The sequence below is a fragment of the Ostrea edulis genome, chromosome 3 (genome assembly GCF_947568905.1).
Source record: "Ostrea edulis chromosome 3, xbOstEdul1.1, whole genome shotgun sequence".
In the NCBI taxonomy this organism is placed as follows: Eukaryota; Metazoa; Mollusca; class Bivalvia; order Ostreida; family Ostreidae; genus Ostrea; species Ostrea edulis.
The window spans coordinates 71,661,127-71,682,103 of NC_079166.1; the positions used below are offsets into that span (position 1 = coordinate 71,661,127).

General features: G+C 34.3%; 1 protein-coding gene and 1 pseudogene across 2 annotated transcripts; both read left to right on the forward strand.

Annotated features, from left to right (window-relative positions):
• The first annotated feature begins 3,976 nt into the window (after positions 1-3,976).
• On the forward strand, positions 3,977-5,647 carry LOC125676266 (uncharacterized; annotated as a pseudogene).
• Positions 5,648-6,271: 624 nt separating this feature from the next.
• On the forward strand, positions 6,272-16,545 carry LOC125673782 (uncharacterized). Of its 2 annotated transcripts, none has more exons than XM_048910583.2 (3): positions 6,272-6,371; positions 6,574-6,666; positions 13,808-16,545. In XM_048910583.2, exon 3 carries the CDS (start codon positions 13,815-13,817, stop codon positions 15,864-15,866), a length of 2,052 nt encoding a protein of 683 aa, XP_048766540.2. In that variant the 5' UTR covers positions 6,272-6,371; positions 6,574-6,666; positions 13,808-13,814; the 3' UTR covers positions 15,867-16,545. The 2 variants fall into 2 exon arrangements, with proteins under 2 accessions (XP_048766540.2, XP_048766541.2); XM_048910584.2 differs by having other exon boundaries at positions 13,814-16,545.
• The last annotated feature ends 4,432 nt before the right edge of the window (positions 16,546-20,977 follow it).

Below are 20,977 nucleotides of genomic sequence, written 5' to 3' on the forward strand. Positions count from 1 at the left end.
GGTTTTTGTTTTCCACTTTGTTTTCCCCTAAAAAAAAGCTCTTACAAGTTTATTGTTATTTCGGATTTCAAACATTTCGGTTGAGCATCACTGACGAGACATTATTTGTCGAAATGCGCATCTGGTGCATCAAAATTGGTACCGTATAAGTTTTACATTATGACCCCTGGGTCGAGGCCTCTGCTGGTGGACTGTTAGTCCCCGGGGGTCTCTACAGCCCAGTAGCTTAGTACTTCGTTACTAGCTTGAAAATACGGATGTATATTTAATTACTGTGATAAGATTTAGAAATTCATTTCAAAATTAAGGATTATCTTCCTCATGCATAGCTCTTAACCTTAGACGAATTTGACTCGTTTTGTTTTTGGCACTGTTTTTCCCCGAAATAGCTCTTACAAGTTTATTATTTCTGATTTCAAAAATTTCGGTTGAGCATCACTGACGAGACATTATTTGTCGAAATGGGCATCTGGTGCATCAACATTGATACCGTATAAGTTTTACATAAATGCGTGTAATTATAAAAGGGATTAATATGGGAAGGGTATTTGAAATTAATAATATATATTCGGAATGTATATGAATATTGCTGTATAACAAAACAATTACCGAATATAAACCAAGTTGTATTATATGCATACTTAAATGTCTCTTAGTTTTCTGAATTAAAAATTTGGAAAGTTGATGGAGTAACATATAAACTTGGGAGTTGTGATTCCACTGTATTCTTTATCATCGAACATCTATGACATTTATTATGTATTTGTATATCAAATGTTGATACACTTTGTGTTTATATAGCTTAGTTCACAAAAAGTAATGCATAAGGAACTATTATCGTCAAAACTATACATATTTGTGGGAGTGTCCCAGGGATCTGTTTTAAGGTCACTTTTCTTCCTGATATACTTAAGCGATGTGTTGCTGTAAATATGTTGTTTATGACAATACACTTCAACAATCATCATCTTAGATATTGAATACAGTTAAATTCATGATCTTCATATTTTGAATTTATGGTCTAATAAATGGACCCTGAAATCCAATCCGTCAAAAACAAAAGTTTTTTTTTCACTAATAAAAGACATTTCTCATATACCTAAATTATGTTAACGGTGTAAGATTGGGGTATGTTCCAGTCTTGCGCCACTTCGGTCTGTTATTGTTACAAAACCTCAAATGGTCTGCGTATATCAGTAATATTTTACACAGTTCTTATTGTTTTAAATGGTTTTTTGAATAAGCTAAAGTTTAAATTGGGTAGAGTAAAGCTTTCAAGATTGTACACTACATTTAATAGATCTATATTTGAATATACTTCAATTGTTTTGGGTGGCTGCTCTAAAATAATGTTTTAAAACTCGGGGCAGGGGGGGGGTTAACTAGCTGAAGCTAGAGTTGTTACTGATCTACCTATTTCCGTTTTCAAAGAATTGCATGTTGTATTTCAAACCCTGTTAGGAAACGATAAAGACTAGAAACATGAACTCAATGTTAGAAATAAACACAGCGAAGGTACCTGAATATATGTTGGATATCGTCCCGAATAAACATGAGACTCTCTCTTGGCACAATGTCCGAAACAGAGAGCATTTGATTGCTCCAATATGTACTGTCGAATTGTTCAAAAATTATTTTGTACATGTACCAGAAGCTCTAAAACATTGGAATCTATCAAACGTAGAAACGAGAGAGGCCACCTCAATCAGTTCATTTCGGATTGATTACTGAAGCTACCACCTTATCAAAAGATGCCATCTCAATCCGTTCATTTCGGGTTAATTACTGATGTCTCCACCTTACAATGTACTTTTCATTCGGTAAACGCTTTACCAATATTATTCACACCAAACTAAGAACTGTTTACTTAATACTTACGCAGGTGATATCATCAGTAGTCCTTTCTGTTCTTGATGGGGAAAATGAAGATGTTTACACAGGCCCTGGGTTGTACTACCTTATATATTTTTTCGTTCGCTCACCGTGCGCTCACCATTAAAACTCCGTTCACAGTTTTGCGTTCACTATTCATCAACCGTTCATGCTCACCGTTCGCAAAACGTTCGTCGTTCGCTCACCGTTCGTTCAGCGTTCAGTCTTTTTTCTTTGCATAGTCATGATCAATTACAACTTTAATAAAATAATTTAAAATCAAAAACTAAAAAAATTATGTTAAAGGTTTGTCATGGAAAATACAAAATGTATAGCTCTTTTGTTTAAAGAAATAAAAAATTCGTATCATTCCATTGCAGTCATGTTGAAAATTATTTCCACAAAGAAGAAATAAGTCTACACTTGAATCAACATCAACTCAACTAAATTATTGCGATATTAAGGATAAAATTATATCATTAGTCAATGTGATATTGTATTATTAGGTATTGCAATATTGTATCATTAGGTATTGCGATATTGTACCATTAGGTATTGTAATATTGATGCTAAATTGTATTATTAGGCATTGCAATATTAGTAATCAAATTGCATCATTAGGCATTGCGATATTCATTATAAAATTATATCAATCTTGCGATATTAGTAATCAAATTGTACTCTTAGACATTGCGATATTGGTAATCAAATTGTATCATTGAACATTACGAGATTGATAATAAAATTTTTCGGCATTGCGATATTAATGATAATAAAATTGTATCATTAGGCATTGTGATATTAATTTCAACATAACCGAAAAGTATTACAAGACCTATGATGATTTTTCTTCGGGATTAAATGAAAATGTAAAACTTTATTGGCTCCACATGTTCCAGGTTTGTCGTTCAAATTGCAGACATTTTGATTAATACAATATTCATAATACTACCTTGTTCTGCAGCTGTTTTGAGTTTATACATAGTTTTCTTATTTGTTTTAAAGAAATTCCAAAACATTCAATCTAAAACCCAAAATAAGAAATCCCCTATTGAATGGGCATACATGATCGTATTTTTTGATAGAAGTACCTATTTTTGAAACAAATGAAATGGACAAGTGCCCATTATTGCATACCAGAGTCCTCAATCTGTAAGGCGGGTTTTTTTTCATTTTCCTTCCGATCAGTCCTTTCACCTTTTAAAACTGAAATGTGCAGCAGATAGCATTTTAACCAATCAAATACAGAGTTTAAGAAAAAAGCCCGCTAAACCCAGACCCATGTTGTCTACATTAAAAACTGTTTGGCTAATTTATCAAAAATGAAAACTAGAAAAAGGCAATTCATTTATTAAAACCTTATTATTTACCGTTAAATACGTTTGTGTTTACAGACCCCGAATCGTGCTGCTACACCACTTGCACTGAAAAGTATCAAATGAGTCTTCAACGCAACGGTGAACACTTTACACGGAACGATGTACGATTTGCATGAAACACTGTCCTGTTTGTGAACGGTCTGCACAGTTTGCACGAATTGGTAGATATAAAACTTATACGGTACCAATTTTGATGCACCAGATGCGCATTTCGACAAATAATGTCTCTTCAGTGATGCTCAACCGAAATGTTTGAAATCCGAAATAACAATGAAGTTTTAGAGCTATTAGAAGGGAAAACAGTGTGCCAAAAAAACTGAAGTCAAGTTCGTCTAAGGATAAGAGTTATGCGCGAGGGAGATAATCCTTAATTTTGAAATGAATTTCAAAATTTTATAACAGCAATTAAATATACATCCGTATTTTCAAGCTAGTAACGAAGTACTAAGATATGGCTTGCACGCCCTCAGTCTCCATGCAGAGTCGTCGTTCGTTACTCTCTCAGACTCCTCTGCAATAGGCACACGTCAAGATATTTGACATAAATTGATAAATAGTATTCTAAGGATTCAATCAAATTAGAATAATAGTTCCACATATATTGAGTAAATATCTATCCGAAGAGACAAACTTTACAGCATGTGTTTAAATGTAATGAATTAAAACAAGAGCACTAATTTTTGAGAAAATAACATAGAGATATTGGTACACATATATAAATAGTCATGGACGTGATATATGAGGGAATTAAGAAATACGACAAAAAGTTGGTTCTGAAAGACAAACAGTGGGAGGCATTGGTTCATGTGGTTGGGAAAAAGGTGATATTGTCGTAAGTTTTCCGGTTCGGTATGGGAAAAGCATTATTTGTTCACCTTTCACTTTATATCTTCTGACAGACATAAGACAATTCGGTAGTGTTGGTTATTTCTCCATTGAACATTATTCAAAAAGATCGATGCTCTGTGCTAAGAAATCATGGGATCACATCCTGTGTGGACTTAACATCCATTCTTTAATTCAGTTGCGGATATAATGAATTAAAGATATCTCTAATTATATAGTTGCTCTCCCTAAAAGAATTATTGCAAACATCAATTGATTTGATATCATTAATTCAATTGAAAAGAGCAATAATTCAATTAATGCGAACATTGATTGAATTGATGCGCTCTACAATTCAATTGAAGAGAGCAATAGTTCAATTAATGTGTACATTATTTGAATTGGTGCGCACATTAATTGAATTAATGCTCTCTTCAAATGAATTGCAGTGCACAACAATTATGATCATCAATTTATTTGAAGAGAGCAACAATGCAATTATAGTGTTCATCAATTCAGCAGATGAATTAATGCTATTATCAATCCAATTAATGTGTGCAATAATTCAGAATTGAAGATATTGTTAATTATTAGAAGAGATATCTAAATTAATCATTGCGCGCATCTAATGAATAAATGATAGACCTATCTTCAAATAATTAACGATATTTTCATTTATTTAAATTTATGTTAATTTGGCGTTCCATAATTGAGAGTTTTACTATTGTGTTCTTATTACTCCCTTTTTCGGGGGATGAGTTCAGATTGGCCTTCAAAGAATTACCAACTTTAAAGGCCTTTATCCCTGACGCTTACAACTGCACAGAAGCAAGATTTGCCAAAAATGCTTGGACTTATTAATTTCAAAATGATAGAATGCAGTACAAATAAGCCCCACATCTTTTGGAGAAGTTTAAGAAGGCACAAGCCTCTGATATTGACGAGGAGTTTGAAATCATTGTATAGGCTCTTTATGACCAGCTTTCCATAGAAAGGGAGAATTTCCCAGTTACTTTAGTTTTTGTTCCTGTTTATTACATGAGCAGAGCAAGTATGTGTTCAAACAGTTTATTCAAACCAAGCAACATCAATTATGCAATGTACATTGTCATTTGTTCTGGTCAGGATTAGCATGTGATAGACAGAACAAAGAACATTCACAGATAAGACTTGTATTGACTACTTCAATCTTGGGAATGGAATTTAATCCAGAAAATGTTAGAAGTTTTGTTTATTCATGTCTTCCAAGAAACATTTCACTATATTTTCAAGAACATGGTGGAGGAGGATGCAGGGGTAAACTGTCTGTGGCATCACTTTATTACTCTGCAAGAAACATCTCAAGAATTCTCCATGGTATCTGTGAGGGTATAATTCAGTATTGTGAAAACGATACTTCGTGTTTAAGAAATTATATACTTTCAATTTCAATTTTTGGATTTCAAAAGAATCCTGGTATTGGTGGTTGTAAATGTTGTTGTATTTGCAAGAAAAGTTGTGTGTCATTGGTTTCTACTCTTCTTCTGAATCATCACCATTTTCATCAACATTTATATCAAGTCCTTTTGTAAGCCAAGAGATAATTTGATTCAGTCTGACATGTATGCAAAAGGGATCATATGCAAAACACGCTCTTGCGTATCGAATCAGTTGAGAGTTATAAACACCATTTCCAGGTGATAATTGAATATTGCTACACAAATATGGGAAGTGGGCGATAGGGAAGCTGAAAACATCCCGTTTATCATAAAGTTGAGTTGTTAGTCTGACTTTTAAAAATCACGTGAATCGAGAGTAGTGTCGAACATTAAGCAAGCCAATAACAGAAATGAATGTATGAGCCGATGGTAGAGAGTGGACGTTTTGTGAACGATCCACATGAAACTACAAAATGATTTTGTCCGCAGTATTCGGTTCTTGCTGAAAGTGGTTTAAACACGACTTAATTTCAATATGATAATAATGTTTTCAATATTTTATTGTAAAAGGTTGTAAAGTAAATGACAATGATCCCTTGCTCCATTTTAATCATCAATAAACATACAAAAACATATCATTAAAAAAAAACAGAACTTTCATTTTAATTACATGACCAAGTAGTCATTTTGTTCCATATTAGTCATCTTAGTTTTTATTGTGTATATGTCACGTGATTGTGAGAGACATGAAAAACCGCACACGCATGCAGTTTTCTCATATCCAGTCATTCTCTGCACGGCCGTCAAGATGTTGGCAGTGTATGGCAATTCGCCGTACATATATCCATCAGGATGATGTGACTGAAACAATAAACTGGTAAGTGTATTTATATATAGATAATTATTATTATTATCATTATTAATTAATTAGTTGATTAATTATGAGCGAATTTATCAAGTAGAAGTAGTGTGTTCTGATAATATTCTGTAAAGTCATGATATTGAACATTTGTACACATTGTATTTGGTGAATTACAGTTAGAATAAATGTTTTGTATAAATATGTATTTATATTGCAGGTTTAGACATACAGATATCTACAAACCAACTAGAGAGTTGTTATTTCTACGTACATGGGTCACACGTATTGATCCAATGCCTTACTAAGACAGGTAACAAACACAACAGAGAAAAGAAAGTAATGTTATAAAGGATATTTCTGAATATGAATATACATTTTGAATTCTTTGAAATACTTTGATAACAAAAGTAAAAGATTGAAAAATTGTATCGCCACGGAATGTTTTATTTATTCGATTTGCATAATAATTGATGTATGCTCTATCAAATTAATTCAAACTTAAAATCAAATGGTCGCGACTGTTTCGCGATATTTACACATTTAATCTGATTGTCATTAAATTACATGTACAGACACTATTTCTTCGCAGTAGCTAAGTGATTGACCGTTCGATTTGTAACCGAGAGGTCAATAGTTTGAGCTACACTTTTGCCAGGACCGCGTCAAAACTAAGACGTAAGCATAGGTGTCGATTGCTCCTTCGCCAAATAATCAGCATTTAGAAATGAGAATCACAGGTCTTTCGGATATGACCTTAAAAACGGACGTCCTATGTCGCGGCAGGTGTTACATGTAGCACGTTGAAGAGCCCTCACTGCTACGGTCCTGAGCGCTAAACATACACGTATATCTAAATTTATGGTACTTCGCTAACAGCTGGTGACGTCTCAATATGAGCGAGAAATTTTCGACGAACGTAATAGAACAACCAACCAGTCAAAGACAGAGATTAAATGTATCTAAATTTCTGTGTATAATAAAAGACTGGATTAATTAAATATTTCGTCATGCATTTGCAAGACTGAAACAAATTGTCGGGAGGTAGTATGTATAAACACCGTAATAGCCAATCAACAAGACCGTGTCATATTTATGTATAAACACCGTAATAGCCAATCAACAAGACCGTGTCACATTTATGTATAAACACCGTAATAGCCAATCAACAAGAATGTGTCACATTTATGTATAAACACCGTAATAGCCAGTCAACAAGAACGTGTCATATTTATGTATAAACACCGTAATAGCCAGTCAACAAGAATGTGTCACATTTATGTATAAACACCGTAATAGCCAGTCAACAAGAACGTGTCATATTTATGTATAAACACCGTAATAGCCAGTCAACAAGAATGTGTCACATTTATGTATAAACACCGTAATAGCCAGTCAACAAGAACGTGTCATATTTATGTATAAACACCGTAATAGCCAGTCAACAAGAACGTGTCACATTTATGTATAAACACCGTAATAGCCAGTCAACAAGAACGTGTCATATTTATGTATAAACACCGTAATAGCCAGTCAACAAGAACGTGTCATATTTATGTATAAACACCGTAATAGCCAGTCAACAAGAATGTGTCACATTTATGTATAAACACCGTAATAGTCAGTCAACAAGAATGTGTCACATTTATGTATAAACACCGTAATAGCCAGTCAACAAGAACGTGTCACATTTATGTATAAACACCGTAATAGTCAGTCAACAAGAATGTGTCATATTTATGTATAAACACCGTAATAGCCAGTCAACAAGAATGTGTCACATTTATGTATAAACACCGTAATAGTCAGTCAACAAGAATGTGTCACATTTATGTATAAACACCGTAATAGCCAGTCAACAAGAACGTGTCACATTTATGTATAAACACCGTAATAGTCAGTCAACAAGAATGTGTCACATTTATGTATAAACACCGTAATAGCCAGTCAACAAGAACGTGTCACCTTGGATAAGAAGGCACAACGCAAAAAACAAACCTATCCATAACTAAACTGAATAGATAAATAAATCCATTTCATAGATCAATAACTAAATAAAAATAAATTTGAAAAAAATAATGACTGATGATTGAAAGTAAATCAAAGGATTTCTAGTATTTCGATCCGAGATTTTATTTAAAATTACAACTGCACTTTGATAAAGGATAAAATTTTAATTGTAATTCTATTTCTTGGAGCAATATCAGATTAACTTGTCCAGCAATTTTGAAGATATTATACATATAGACGTCACGCAGAACATTGAGACCGACATTGTAACGTCGAGAAAGCTTCAAGATAGCATTATTACTTAACCCTGATAATTCGACGTCAGATACATGTAAGTTTCAGATAGTGACTAAATATTGAATGTGACTTCAGATAGTGACTAAATATTGAATGTGACTTCAGATAGTGACTAAATATTGAATGTGACTTCAGATAGTGACTAAATATTGAATGTGACTTCAATGAAATAAGTTTTTTGTATACGTTTATGCATTGTAGGGTTTTAGATATAGTTTTTGACAATTACTACTGTATGGAAGGACTGATAAATTCCCTCTATTTGTTTCACCTAACATTCTTAAAAGAAAATTGCTTAGCAATTCTCCAATATTATAAACGCCATTATAAATAGCTCGTTCCGAACAAATATAAATCACCGACTGGGCGGGAACCAGCTGGTATCCTGTTGATAAGCTTCTGTACTAATATATGTGTCTTCTGTACACCAAAATAGTGTCCACGCACTACCTTATTTCCTTGTGTAAACGACATTCCCTCAATATCATCGGTTCCAGGTTTCCGCATTACAATTATTTTAAAGACGTTTTTAACATATATAGTACGGATACTTTTTATCATTAGCTTTTACTGCAAAAAATGTACCAGTTGATATAAGTTTAGTAGTATCTAAATTTCTTTGTCTTCCGGTATATCCGTTTGCTTTTTCATTACAAGTGTCGCAAATTTTTCAAGTTGGTCATCGTAAATTTAGCCGTCTACTTTAAAAAAAATCCGTTTATTTTTTTATATAAAAAGCAGCGAAGTTACATTCAGGAAAACGTAATCAAGACAGTTAAACTTTGGAAGACAATAATAATAGAGTAAGCAGAAATAAAGGCCTACGGCACTTCTTCAGATATCGAGGTAGCAGTCGAGTGCAAGTATGCTAGAAAAACTTTTGTGTAAGTCTAGAATTGGAGAACGCACTGTTCAGTATACCTTGGGATAACATTTACCGTCCTGGGAAAGGTATACGCTCTTTTCCAACTGTAACCTCACATTGCTCTTGAAAAACAAAAACAATCAAAGGCGATATCTCTTTCAAGATTTATCGCAAAAATGTAAAAAAAAAAAAAAAAAAAAAAAAAAAAAAAAAAAAAAACTATCAGAAAAAGATCTTTACAAGACGTAAGAGAATTTTTTGGCTGTATGAAAACATCTCTGTTGAAAAATCTAGTTTTGGCTTCCGAAATAAACCCCCATATAGATCTGCACACTATTTTGGGAAGCTTACAAACTGTTACTAGATACAGAAAAGAAGATTTCAGCTTAAGATTACCAAGAAACACTTAAAAAGGAAGGAGAATAATAGAGCTCAGAATCAGTCTGACTAATGGAGAGGAATGACGAGATAATGGTTTTGAACTTTGACCTCAAAAGGTTCTTATTACGCCTCAAATTTTTGCTTCTGGTGAATATTACTCTAAAAGGTTTGGCCACTTACATTTTCATACTGTGATATACATTCTAAATATATTGTCTGTAATATTTGGATCGAAACAGATGCCAAAAGAGGAAGTTGTGAAATTGCAACATGTTTATTTCTTTTCAACAAGTTTGTGGGGCCAATGGCGGAAATTAGATAATTATCTGACAGTTGTAGAGATCATTTTATGCATAAAAGTTATATACACTCTGTTATTTTGTTAGCATTACATGTTTATTTTCTTGATGTAATAAATATATTTTGTTTAAACGAATAGATATGAAGTTACCTGTTGAATGTATATTGTTATGTAGAATCTGTTTATAACTATTCCATTTCCCGTGATAAATGATTGATGCCCGGATGATGTATAATTCTGATATCATGGAACAAATAGACATAACATATATCAATGATTTTAAATTTTAAAATATTGTTGCTTGAATTCCTTTATTTTGTAAATGTTATTTTCATTATTGTTAGTGTTATCAGTTTATTTTGCTAGTTGAATTGAACTTTTCTAGAATTTGCTTTGATGTATTTTGTATCAAAGCTAATATCGATTATCCTGTTACTGTCTCAAAGCATTTGTGAGGATCAGTATTATTTATTTGTTTATTATTCAATTATTAAAATTGGAGAACATGAAAATTGTGGGGAAAAGGAAGTTTGAAGGTTTAAGAATTTCGAGATAAAAAGTCCTTCAAAATAAGATAAAATGTTGTGTAAAAATATGTTATCAAATGGTTATGTCATGCATAGATATTCTTTAAACATCGCTTGAGTTTTAATTTACTATTAAAGAGTGAAGGTATAGAACTCTAAATATAGGGTATCCAAGTTAACCGATGTAAAAACAATAAACCAAATGATATAAAATTCTACTCTGTATTCTAATATATACAAATATAATCAATCTATATTAATACCAAAGTTCATTCCAAATTTCGTATGCTTCCCTAGATATATAGATATGAATTCAGAAAAAATGTGAATTTTACCGGGGCCCTGATGCTACATCACTAAACATAATATTTGCGCATTGCGACAAGCTATTACATATAATGTGCTGCATTAAACATCATTTCTAAGGTGAATTTCTAACCCCAATTCTAGACTGAAATCCACAATATTTCTAATTGACTGAAAATTGTAAACCTTTTTACACCTAAAACTTGTTCAATTAAACTTGATTTGTTAGCTGACCTGTTTTTATATTCATTTGAAGCTTGCAAGAAGAAAATATCTCTTGCTGTAGCCTTCAATTCAACATTTAGATACATTAATGACGTTTTTATCTAGTAACAATAATAACTTTCATTCATATGTCGATTCGATATATTCCAGTGAACTCGAAATAAAAGACACCACAGAGTCGTCCACTTCTCCTTCATACTTAGATAATTTATTGAAAGTAGATATTAACGGCAAACTAACAACTTAGCTTTACAACAAATGGGATGATTTCAGCTTTTCCATCGTCAACTTCCATATTCATGTAGCAATAATCCATTATCACCTGCACACGGTGTTTATATCTCTCAACTGATTCGATATGCGAGAGCTTTTTCTGCGTTTGGTCATTTTGTAAATCCAGACAAGGTACTGACAAACAAGTTGATGATACAGGGCTAACACTCTCGTTTAAAGTTAGTATTTCGCAAATCCTATGGTCATTGTACCGATCAAGTTTGCCAATACAACATATCATTGTGTGAATTGCTGTCTGACGTGTTTCATACCGACTGTTAGACTGTTCTTGGTTCACTGATTTTGACTACTGATTACTCCGTTTACCTGATTAAGATATAGGGCTCACAACGGGTGTGACCGGTCGACAGGGGCTGCTTACCTCTCCTAGGCACCTGATACCACCTCTGGTTTATCTAGGGGTCCGTGTTTGCCCATCTATCTATTTTGTATTGCTTGAAGGAGTTATGAGATTAATCAATGTTCGTTTTCTTCACATTTCATATGTCTGTTGGTGTCAGAATAACATAAACAACACAAATCGATCATTACATAAATAGATACATAATCATGTCTTCTAACAATACAGATAAACAAAAAGTTTGATACTAGAAATGGAAATGAATAATGACATTTTTGCACTTGAGATACGCAAAAATTCATGATAAACTTTAGAGTTTAACGGGACATATTAGAAATAGAGTCAAATTCTAAAATTTCACATGATTTCCAATGTCTTGTCTTATAATTCAAAATGAAACATTAAAAATTGAGGGTTGGAGATCACATTTTTAAATTATTGGCGAAAATACTGAATTTTTATACAAAATTTCGAGTAAATGTATTCAATGGAAAAATATATCAACCAAATCAGTAGATTAGAACATCTGAACTAGTTCAAAATCTCAATTATTTGTATGATAAATCATAAAACTGAAATACACGTATAGGGGTGTAGAAATAGAAGATATATTGAATGAAATACAAACTGTAATAGCATGCAGATTTAGAACTTTGATTAACCAATCCTTCCGCTACAAATATAATCCCTGTCGAACCCTTACAAAATCTTAATTGACATAACAATTTTCAACTGGGTAGGTTTCAGTAATAGATGTTTAACATCTTTGCACCTATGGGATCAGTATTGAACCAGTAAATGCTAAGTTGTAGCACCCTGCGCAGTTGTGCTCAAAAGCTCAGGAGTTAACTTCCTTAATAGAAAGTATAAGTTTAAAACAAAATGACTTGTTACAAACACTACTGTCTAGAAACTGTTTATTTGTATTCCAAAAATAACTTGTAATTTGATAAAAATCTGCTTTACACGAAACGTATACTACTATATTTAACCTACTGCCCACCATGCAGGTAAACCGAGTACTTCGTAGCTAAAATCACCATAGGGTCGAAGACCCACGCTGATCTCGTCTTGTGATGAGAAAAAGAGGAGAACAACCGTAGGTATCTGATGATTAGATCGACGATACATTTGATGAAGGAAACGTACTCGTAGATTAGTTTTGAGGAGTGTTTGTGACTAATTATAGTCTGGGTATTTTAAACGCCCATAAAATCAGACACGTTGGAGAAACGGTTAATTTAGAACTTCCTTTAAAATAAAAATATTGGAAACGTCTTGTGCTTTTATTATTATTATTATTATTTTGCATTTTGTTTCTACTATTTCTCACTTCCTTGTATGTAGAGGCACCGCTAGCTTTAGATGAATGAAGTGTCATTAGCGCTCGGTGATGTTTGGCTATCGTGTCATCTCCGGCAATAGGATACATTGAATTGACATGGGACTTCTTGAATATTCAGAAATCATGTGGGCCTGTGTCCTACACAACATATAAAACACAAATGATACATGCTTTAGTTATGATTATGGAATTAGTACCAGCAGCGTGAGTGAGAATGTTACATTCTTGTAACTTTGTATCATACAATAGGTCATCTAAGGAATAAAACGAGTTTTGATACATTGATAAAAAGAAAGTAAATCTGGTATGACATGAGTTTATTGTGTCTAATTATTGTCTGGAATTTTCAACGCCAATCACAGACATCGATGAGGCATAAGAAATGGTTGATTTTAAAAGATATATCATTCAACAATGTTGGATAATGTAAAAATCTTAAAAAGAGTAACAGATATTATCTTTATAGATAAACGAATGTACCTGCATTAACATGAAGAAAACCCTATCTAATATACGACTGTAATATTGAATTAATGCACAATATTCAATTTGTATTTCCTAAGTTACAGAATGGATGACATTCCCCGTGTATCAGAAGTCCTGTACGTGGGTCTGTGTCATGAAGTGGGGACACCTACAGAAGTGACCATCAGAAGGGACGTGACCGACATGAGGGAAATAATAGAGAACCATGTAGGGATACGCAAAGGACAGATAACGATGTTAAGTGGTAGTAATAGGGAGGGATTCAGGTTTCAATCATCGGACATGGACATCATGATCTGGCATTGTCACCATAAACTAATAACCGATATCGCGCAGGCCAGACTTTACGATAGAATGAGACACACCATTTTACTGATGGAGAACAACGATACACCACCTGGGTTCGTCAAACTACAGATTCTGACATTGCCACAATTGTGCTCCCTCGCATCCTCAGGTGTGTCAGTCAATGACAGATCTTATATATCAAGTTTGCTAGTTCAACAAAGTATGATCAATCACTTTATTAATGAGAAAGGTTACACGAAAGTTACCAGTCACGGTCCTTGTGCTAATACTTATATTGGATCGCATGAAATTGATCATGCTTATTGTATTGCTGGGACATATTGGCCTGAATTGACACAACCTTGGATTACAAGATGTCTCTTGCATACTTGGCCTCCTGTACCTGTGCTTGAAGAAATTTTTAAAGATGGATATCACTGTGTGCCAGTAGGAAGTAGAATTGATTCTAGTGGAAACCTATTAGAGTGGAGATTGTCGTTTTCTCAAGCCGAACAAAAACTTTTGTCTACCATGAATCATACTCAATTTCTGGTTTACGGACTTCTGAAAATATTTCTAAAGGAGATAGTCAATCATGGTGTGGAGGAACCATTACTATGCTCATATTTCCTGAAAACCACCGTATTCTGGATGATACAGGCAGGGTCTGTCGAGTGGCGCCCTAACAATACACTGAATTGTTTCTGGAAGTGTTTCAAATATCTCATCCACTGTGTTTATCGTGGTGAGTTCCCGAATTTTTTCATCCCACAGAACAATATGTTTATAAACAAAGTTGTAGGTGCTGCTCGCACGGCCTTACTGGAACAGCTTTATCATTACCGCAGCATGGGCGTGTCCTGTCTCCTGCTCAGTCCAACCCTCAGATCGATCTTAGAGCCAGCCCTCAGTAGTCTCACCTTAGTGGTAACCTCTGCTGAAGGACATAATAAAGCTATTGTAGATTTAGACGACACCGCGAGCAGAGAGATATTTTTTCTCAGGTTTAGGGTTGAGGAGGAGTTATCTAGCTTTTTCATTTTATTGTCAGCAGTAGACAAATTATCACGCTTACCACTCTCACCATACCAAACATTAACATTACAGTATTATACAGCTGAGGTACTCGTTCGCACGGCCTTCATAATGGTAAACAGGACTTCATGCCAAACGTGTAAAAATGTTTACAAGCTAGACAGAATTGTTTGTAACATGTTGAAACTGGCATCAGGAGTAGGTCTTGTGTCACATTCACTGCATCTTGCCTTGTATTACTATAGAACAAGGAGATACAATGAAGCACTGCGTCTCACTTATCTCATTAAACAAAGACTATTACAGCCCTATATCCTGTATTGCGATAATGTAGACAAAAAGATGTACAGAGAGGTTGTAGGTAGTGTGTCCCTGTCGAGGAAAATGAAAACAGCCTGGGTAAACCATGTGATACTTAAAAATGAAATCCACTATATTGATGAATTAATCTTAGAACAGGAAGTGAGTAAACAAAACGATCAAGATGAATTATTCATCCCTCCATTAGTGTTGACAGACATGTTATTAGTGTTGTCTCACTACAGACTAGGTAACAGATCCCAGTATCTACAGTCTCTGACAGACCTACACACCCTGCTGCTCTATGATGATGGGAGATATGTACCGTTACATCACAGAGACATGTCCTGGGAGATACTGGGGATCTGTCAGCATGTTGCGGGGGACTTGCACGGGGCGTTACACTCTTACCAAGAGTCACTCAGACAAGAACAACAACACAACATACAGACAGCTACAGAACATAGAATAGTGTTTGTTGAACGTCAGTTACACAGAAATAGGCAATCATGATAGTATGCCCTGCAAAGAAATTTAACAATATGCATTTCACAGTTATGTTTCGCTGTGGTCTCATCGTAGTGCAATAAACAATTTTGTCTTCACATTTGCCACAACGTGTATTGAAATGACAACATCTGCACATTGGAATATTAATGCATATGTCACCCGATGTAGTGAACCTTTTCTTCTCATTCCTGTAAATTCTTTGATCTTTCCAAAATGGAATGCTCGGTTGTGAAGCTGTTATCATTTAAATATCCCTGCACACCTACAAGTACTCTACTTTGTGTTTTCTTCGTATTGAACGCAAGGTGAAGATAACGAACAGTGATCAATATCATACATGCCATAAGCAATACAAAATAGATAGTTGGACAAACACGAAACCTACATACACCAGAGGTGGGATCAGGTGCCTAGGAGGAGTAAGCATCCCCTGTCGACCGATCACAACCTCCATGAGCCCTATATCATAATCAAGTAAGCGGAGTTATCCGTAGTCAAAAACAGTGTGTCATGAACGGTCTAATAATCGGTATGAAACACGTCAGACAGCATGAATGCATGAAAATAAGACTTTTTGATGTTAACAATTCATTTCCATGTTAAAACCTGTATCATGTATATTTATATTTTGAAATTAAGATATGTATGTATGATGTAAATAAAGTTCATGACAAGCGTGTAATGAATCTAAGTTCACCCTTAACACCACCACGCTCTGTATCATTTAGAAATATTTCCTTACAAATTCAAATTTTCTTGCAGATCCACTGGCATGGATTCGGGTTAGAATTGGTCCTCAGTACCCCTTGCTTGTCTTAAGAGGCGGCTAAATGGAGTTGTCCTCTGGATGAGACAGCCGTGGATGTAGTCTTTATAGAGTGTTGATGTAATTATAGGACGGGTACAGTCGTGGATGTAATCTTTGTAGAGTGTTGATCTAATTATAGGACGGGTATGTCGTGGATGTAGTCTATGTAGAGTGTTGATCTAATTATAGGACAGGTATGTCGTGGATGTAGTCTATGTAGAGTGTTGATCTAATTATAGGACAGGTATGTCGTGGATGTAGTCTATGTAGAGTGTTGATCTAATTATAGGACAGGTATGTCGTGGATGTAGTCTATGTAGAGTGTTGATCTAATTATAGGACGGGTACAGTCGTGGATGTAATCTATGTAGAGTGTTGATCTAATTATAGTACAGGTATGTCGTGGATGTAGTCTATGTAGAGTGTTGATCTAATTATAGGATTGGTACAGTCGTGGATGTAGTCTATGTAGAGTGTTGATCTAATTATAGGACGGGTACAGTCGTGGATGTAGTCTATGTAGAGTGTTGATCTAATTATAGGATTGGTACAGTCGTGGATGTAGTCTATGTAGAGTGTTGATCTAATTATAGGACGGGTACAGTCGTGGATGTAGTCTATGTAGAATGTTGATCAATTCTAGGATCGGTATGTCGTGGATGTAGTCTATGTGGAGTGTTGATCTAATTATAGTACCGGTATGTCGTGGATGTAGTCTATGTAGAGTGTTGATCTAATTATAGGACGGGTACAGTCGTGGATGTAGTCTATGTGGAGTGTTGATCTAATTATAGTACAGGTATGTCGGGAATGTAGTCTATGTAGAGTGTTGATCTAATTATATCACCGGTATGTCGTGGATGTAGTCTATGTAGAGTGTTGATCTAATTATAGGATTGGTACAGTCGTGGATGTAGTCTATGTAGAGTGTTGATCTAATTATAGGATTGGTACAGTCGAGGATGTAATCTATGTAGAGTGTTGATGTAATGGCCTACATTTTTCACAATGCTATGCGAATTATTTTCCCTGATTAGAGAGGGCGTGCAGCAAATTGCGGTCCATATATGACTGTGTGATATAAGGAATAACAGGGCCGTAAGTAGGGTTCTAAATCAGGGGAGGCAGGGGATTGGGGGCCGCCGATTGACTTTACGACTGAAAATGACACTTTTTAAATCCCAATTTATCATGTTTGTGTTTCATTTGTACTATGTAAAGAATCGTAATATGGTGTCAAAGACAAAGGTGCTTGTCTTCATTTTAAACATATATCCTATAATATAACATTTATATAATTTTATTTTCTTTTTTGCCAAAAAATCAGACGAGGCAGTTGCCTCGTCTGCCTCATCGGCAGTTACGGCCCTGAATAAATAGAAAATTTACAATTTTTAATTGCCGTCATTTTCAAATGAAGGAATTTTTCGAAGAATAAAGTGTAATGACTTTCAAAATAGTATAACTGAAAAATTATAGGTCACTAACTACATTTACAAGTATAACTATGTGTCACTTGAGTGGTTTTCTCGCAAGCAATGTATGCCCATGATGTAACAAACTGTGTAAATATTGATTAGTCGTCGACTTCTCTAGATCAGAATCAGGGTGGCTTTAGTATACCAGGAAATCTTCATTAATAATTGTTATCAATATTTTCGACAACCAAACCACATGCAGTAATATATGCTTAAAACACATGTGCAACCAACACCTACATGTACATCATCAATTCATCAGTTCACACTGAATAAAACTACTTGTTGTTACATGTAGATGTACACTGAGTGTCAATAAACAAAATATGTCAATTATCTCGAATTTGTATCTCTGGTGTAATATTTCTGATGAAATATTTTTTTTCGTGTGTGATTCAATCTTTTTGAAGGTCAGTTTTTGTGTAAATGAACTTGCCGCTCTTCGTGCACTGCGATGACTCAAATTAGCATAAAAACAATGATCGGGCACGTAGCGAAAATGAGTCTGCAACCTCTTCTTATTACATGCAAAGTTGGATAGTTTTACGCAGAGATCAATCTATAGATAGACATCCCCCCCCCCCCCTCTTTACAAAAAAAAAAAAAAAAAACAAAAAAAACAGCATTTTGAATCATGGTAGTGGAAATTTAAAAAAATTAACCGATGAATGGCACTGAAAAGCCAACCCGGCCTTGTCGCCTTCCCCAGCTTTGGGTGTATTTCCGGCCAATAAATGTCAACCCCCTCCCCCTTTTAAACGATGCTACGTGACTAATCAGAGAGAGAGAGAGAGAGAGAGAGAGAGAGAGAGAGAGAGATAGACACACACACACGGACAGAGAGAGAGAGAGAGAGAGAGAGAGAGAGAGAGAGACAGACAGACAGACAGACAGACAGACAGACAGACAGAGACAGGGGGAGAGTGGCAATATATAAAGTTATTAGAAACTATTTCTGACAACTTACAAGTTCCTCTTTTGACATGATTATACAATTTGATGGAATAAGCAAAGAGCATCAAATATATATTATTCACATTCATTCTTGCAAAATGCAGGTACATATGCAATTTATGTAATGCACATGGCATACTCGCAATAACAACAAAAAACGCATCAAATGCGGACACCTATCCTACTAGTTTATTTATGCTGGGAGGCTATAATTTTGAATTATATTCCATATTCTACATATACATCGCAGCAGCCATGTTCAGAGGGGACCTCTCATCCCTAAATCAAAACAGCATTCTCTACTGAAAAGTAGGTGAGAAATAGATAACAAATCAGCCAACAAGATCATCTCTCTCTCTCTCTCTCTCTCTCTCTCTCTCTCTCTCTCTCTCTCTCTCTCTCCAATCCCATTTTATACCAATATCGGAGTAAAACAGGGCGATAATCTCAGTCCGACACTTTTCAAGATTTTTATTCATGATTTTCAAGAATATTTAGATTTGAACAGAGAAAACAGAACTACTCTTATCAAACATCTGTATTTTGCAGACGACTTAATACTGATTTCAGAATCGCCATCTGGTCTCCAGCATTGTCTAAATGAGTTACAGGATTACTGCAAACATTGGAAGGTGGATGTAAATCTTGATAAAACAAAAGTTATGATTTTCTCAATGAGAACGATTAACAATGAAACATTTTGTTTTTATTCTGGAAAAGATATTGTTGAAATAACTAATGAATATTTTTATATTTAGGATTATTATTTGTATCTTTTACAAATGATCTTTCTGTTCAAGTATGGCTTGAAATGTATCAGGCTCTCATTACTTATTGTTACATATTCATCTGAAATCTGGATTACTGATTTTAAGATTGACATAAATAGCCAATCAAAGTTGCCTTTTGAGAAAATACAAAATACTATTTTAAAGACATACTAGGTGTTCATTGGAAAGCTTCTAATGTTGCAGTACTTTCTGAATTAGGTATATATCCTTTACACATGCAATAAGATATACTAATCAATGTTCAAATATTAATGTAGGTTAAAAGATATGGAATTTGCATCCACAAAATAATTGTTAATTGATGCTTTGAAAGAGGATGAAAAGTTATCTGACATAAGAACTAGTCCAAGTATAACTAAATCACTGAGCATTATTACAAAGATGATTGGACTTTCCTCTTTAGAGATTTCCTGTGAAACATTTAGCAATAACTTAAGAAACTATTGTGAAAATAAAATATCTAATCAACTTGATAACATAAAGCAAACGAATTGTAGAAAACTTGTATTTCATAGTCAAGTATACAATTATAATTTTAAAATGCAAGAATATTTCCAAACTCTTACAGATATCTACTCACTAAACTAAGACTAAGTGCATATCCCTCGATATTGAGGTTGGGAGATACCGTAAACCTCCAATTTCACGATCTAATACACTTTGCAAAGTCTGCTTGAATGGAGTTGAGGATGAGAAACACTTCCTACGATCACTTAAGGGATATATACTCAGAACATTTGGGTTATTTGAATGCAAATTCCATCAGGGCGAGATATACATGTATATGATGAAAACGTTTAAATTAATTGATTAACAAGTACAAACTTACGAGCATTTATAAATAACACTCTGTATATATACCTTTCCTACTGTTTATTCACAAATGAAAGTGTGCATTAAAAATATCAAATGTTCATTAAAATGTAATACTATGCGGTTTTAACAGTCGCTTGTCTTTTTTTCACTAATGTAATTGTAATCGATGTCGGATGACAAAATCTTAAGGGAGTTTTTACCCCCCCCCCCCCTAACTACTTAAATTTAGATCTATTTATATCCGAAACCAATCTTTGATCTCGCCCC

Bases quoted from the DNA above. Each gene is read 5' to 3' on its own strand.
- LOC125673782 (XM_048910583.2), top strand. From the start codon at position 13,815: ATGGATGACATTCCCCGTGTATCAGAAGTCCTGTACGTGGGTCTGTGT.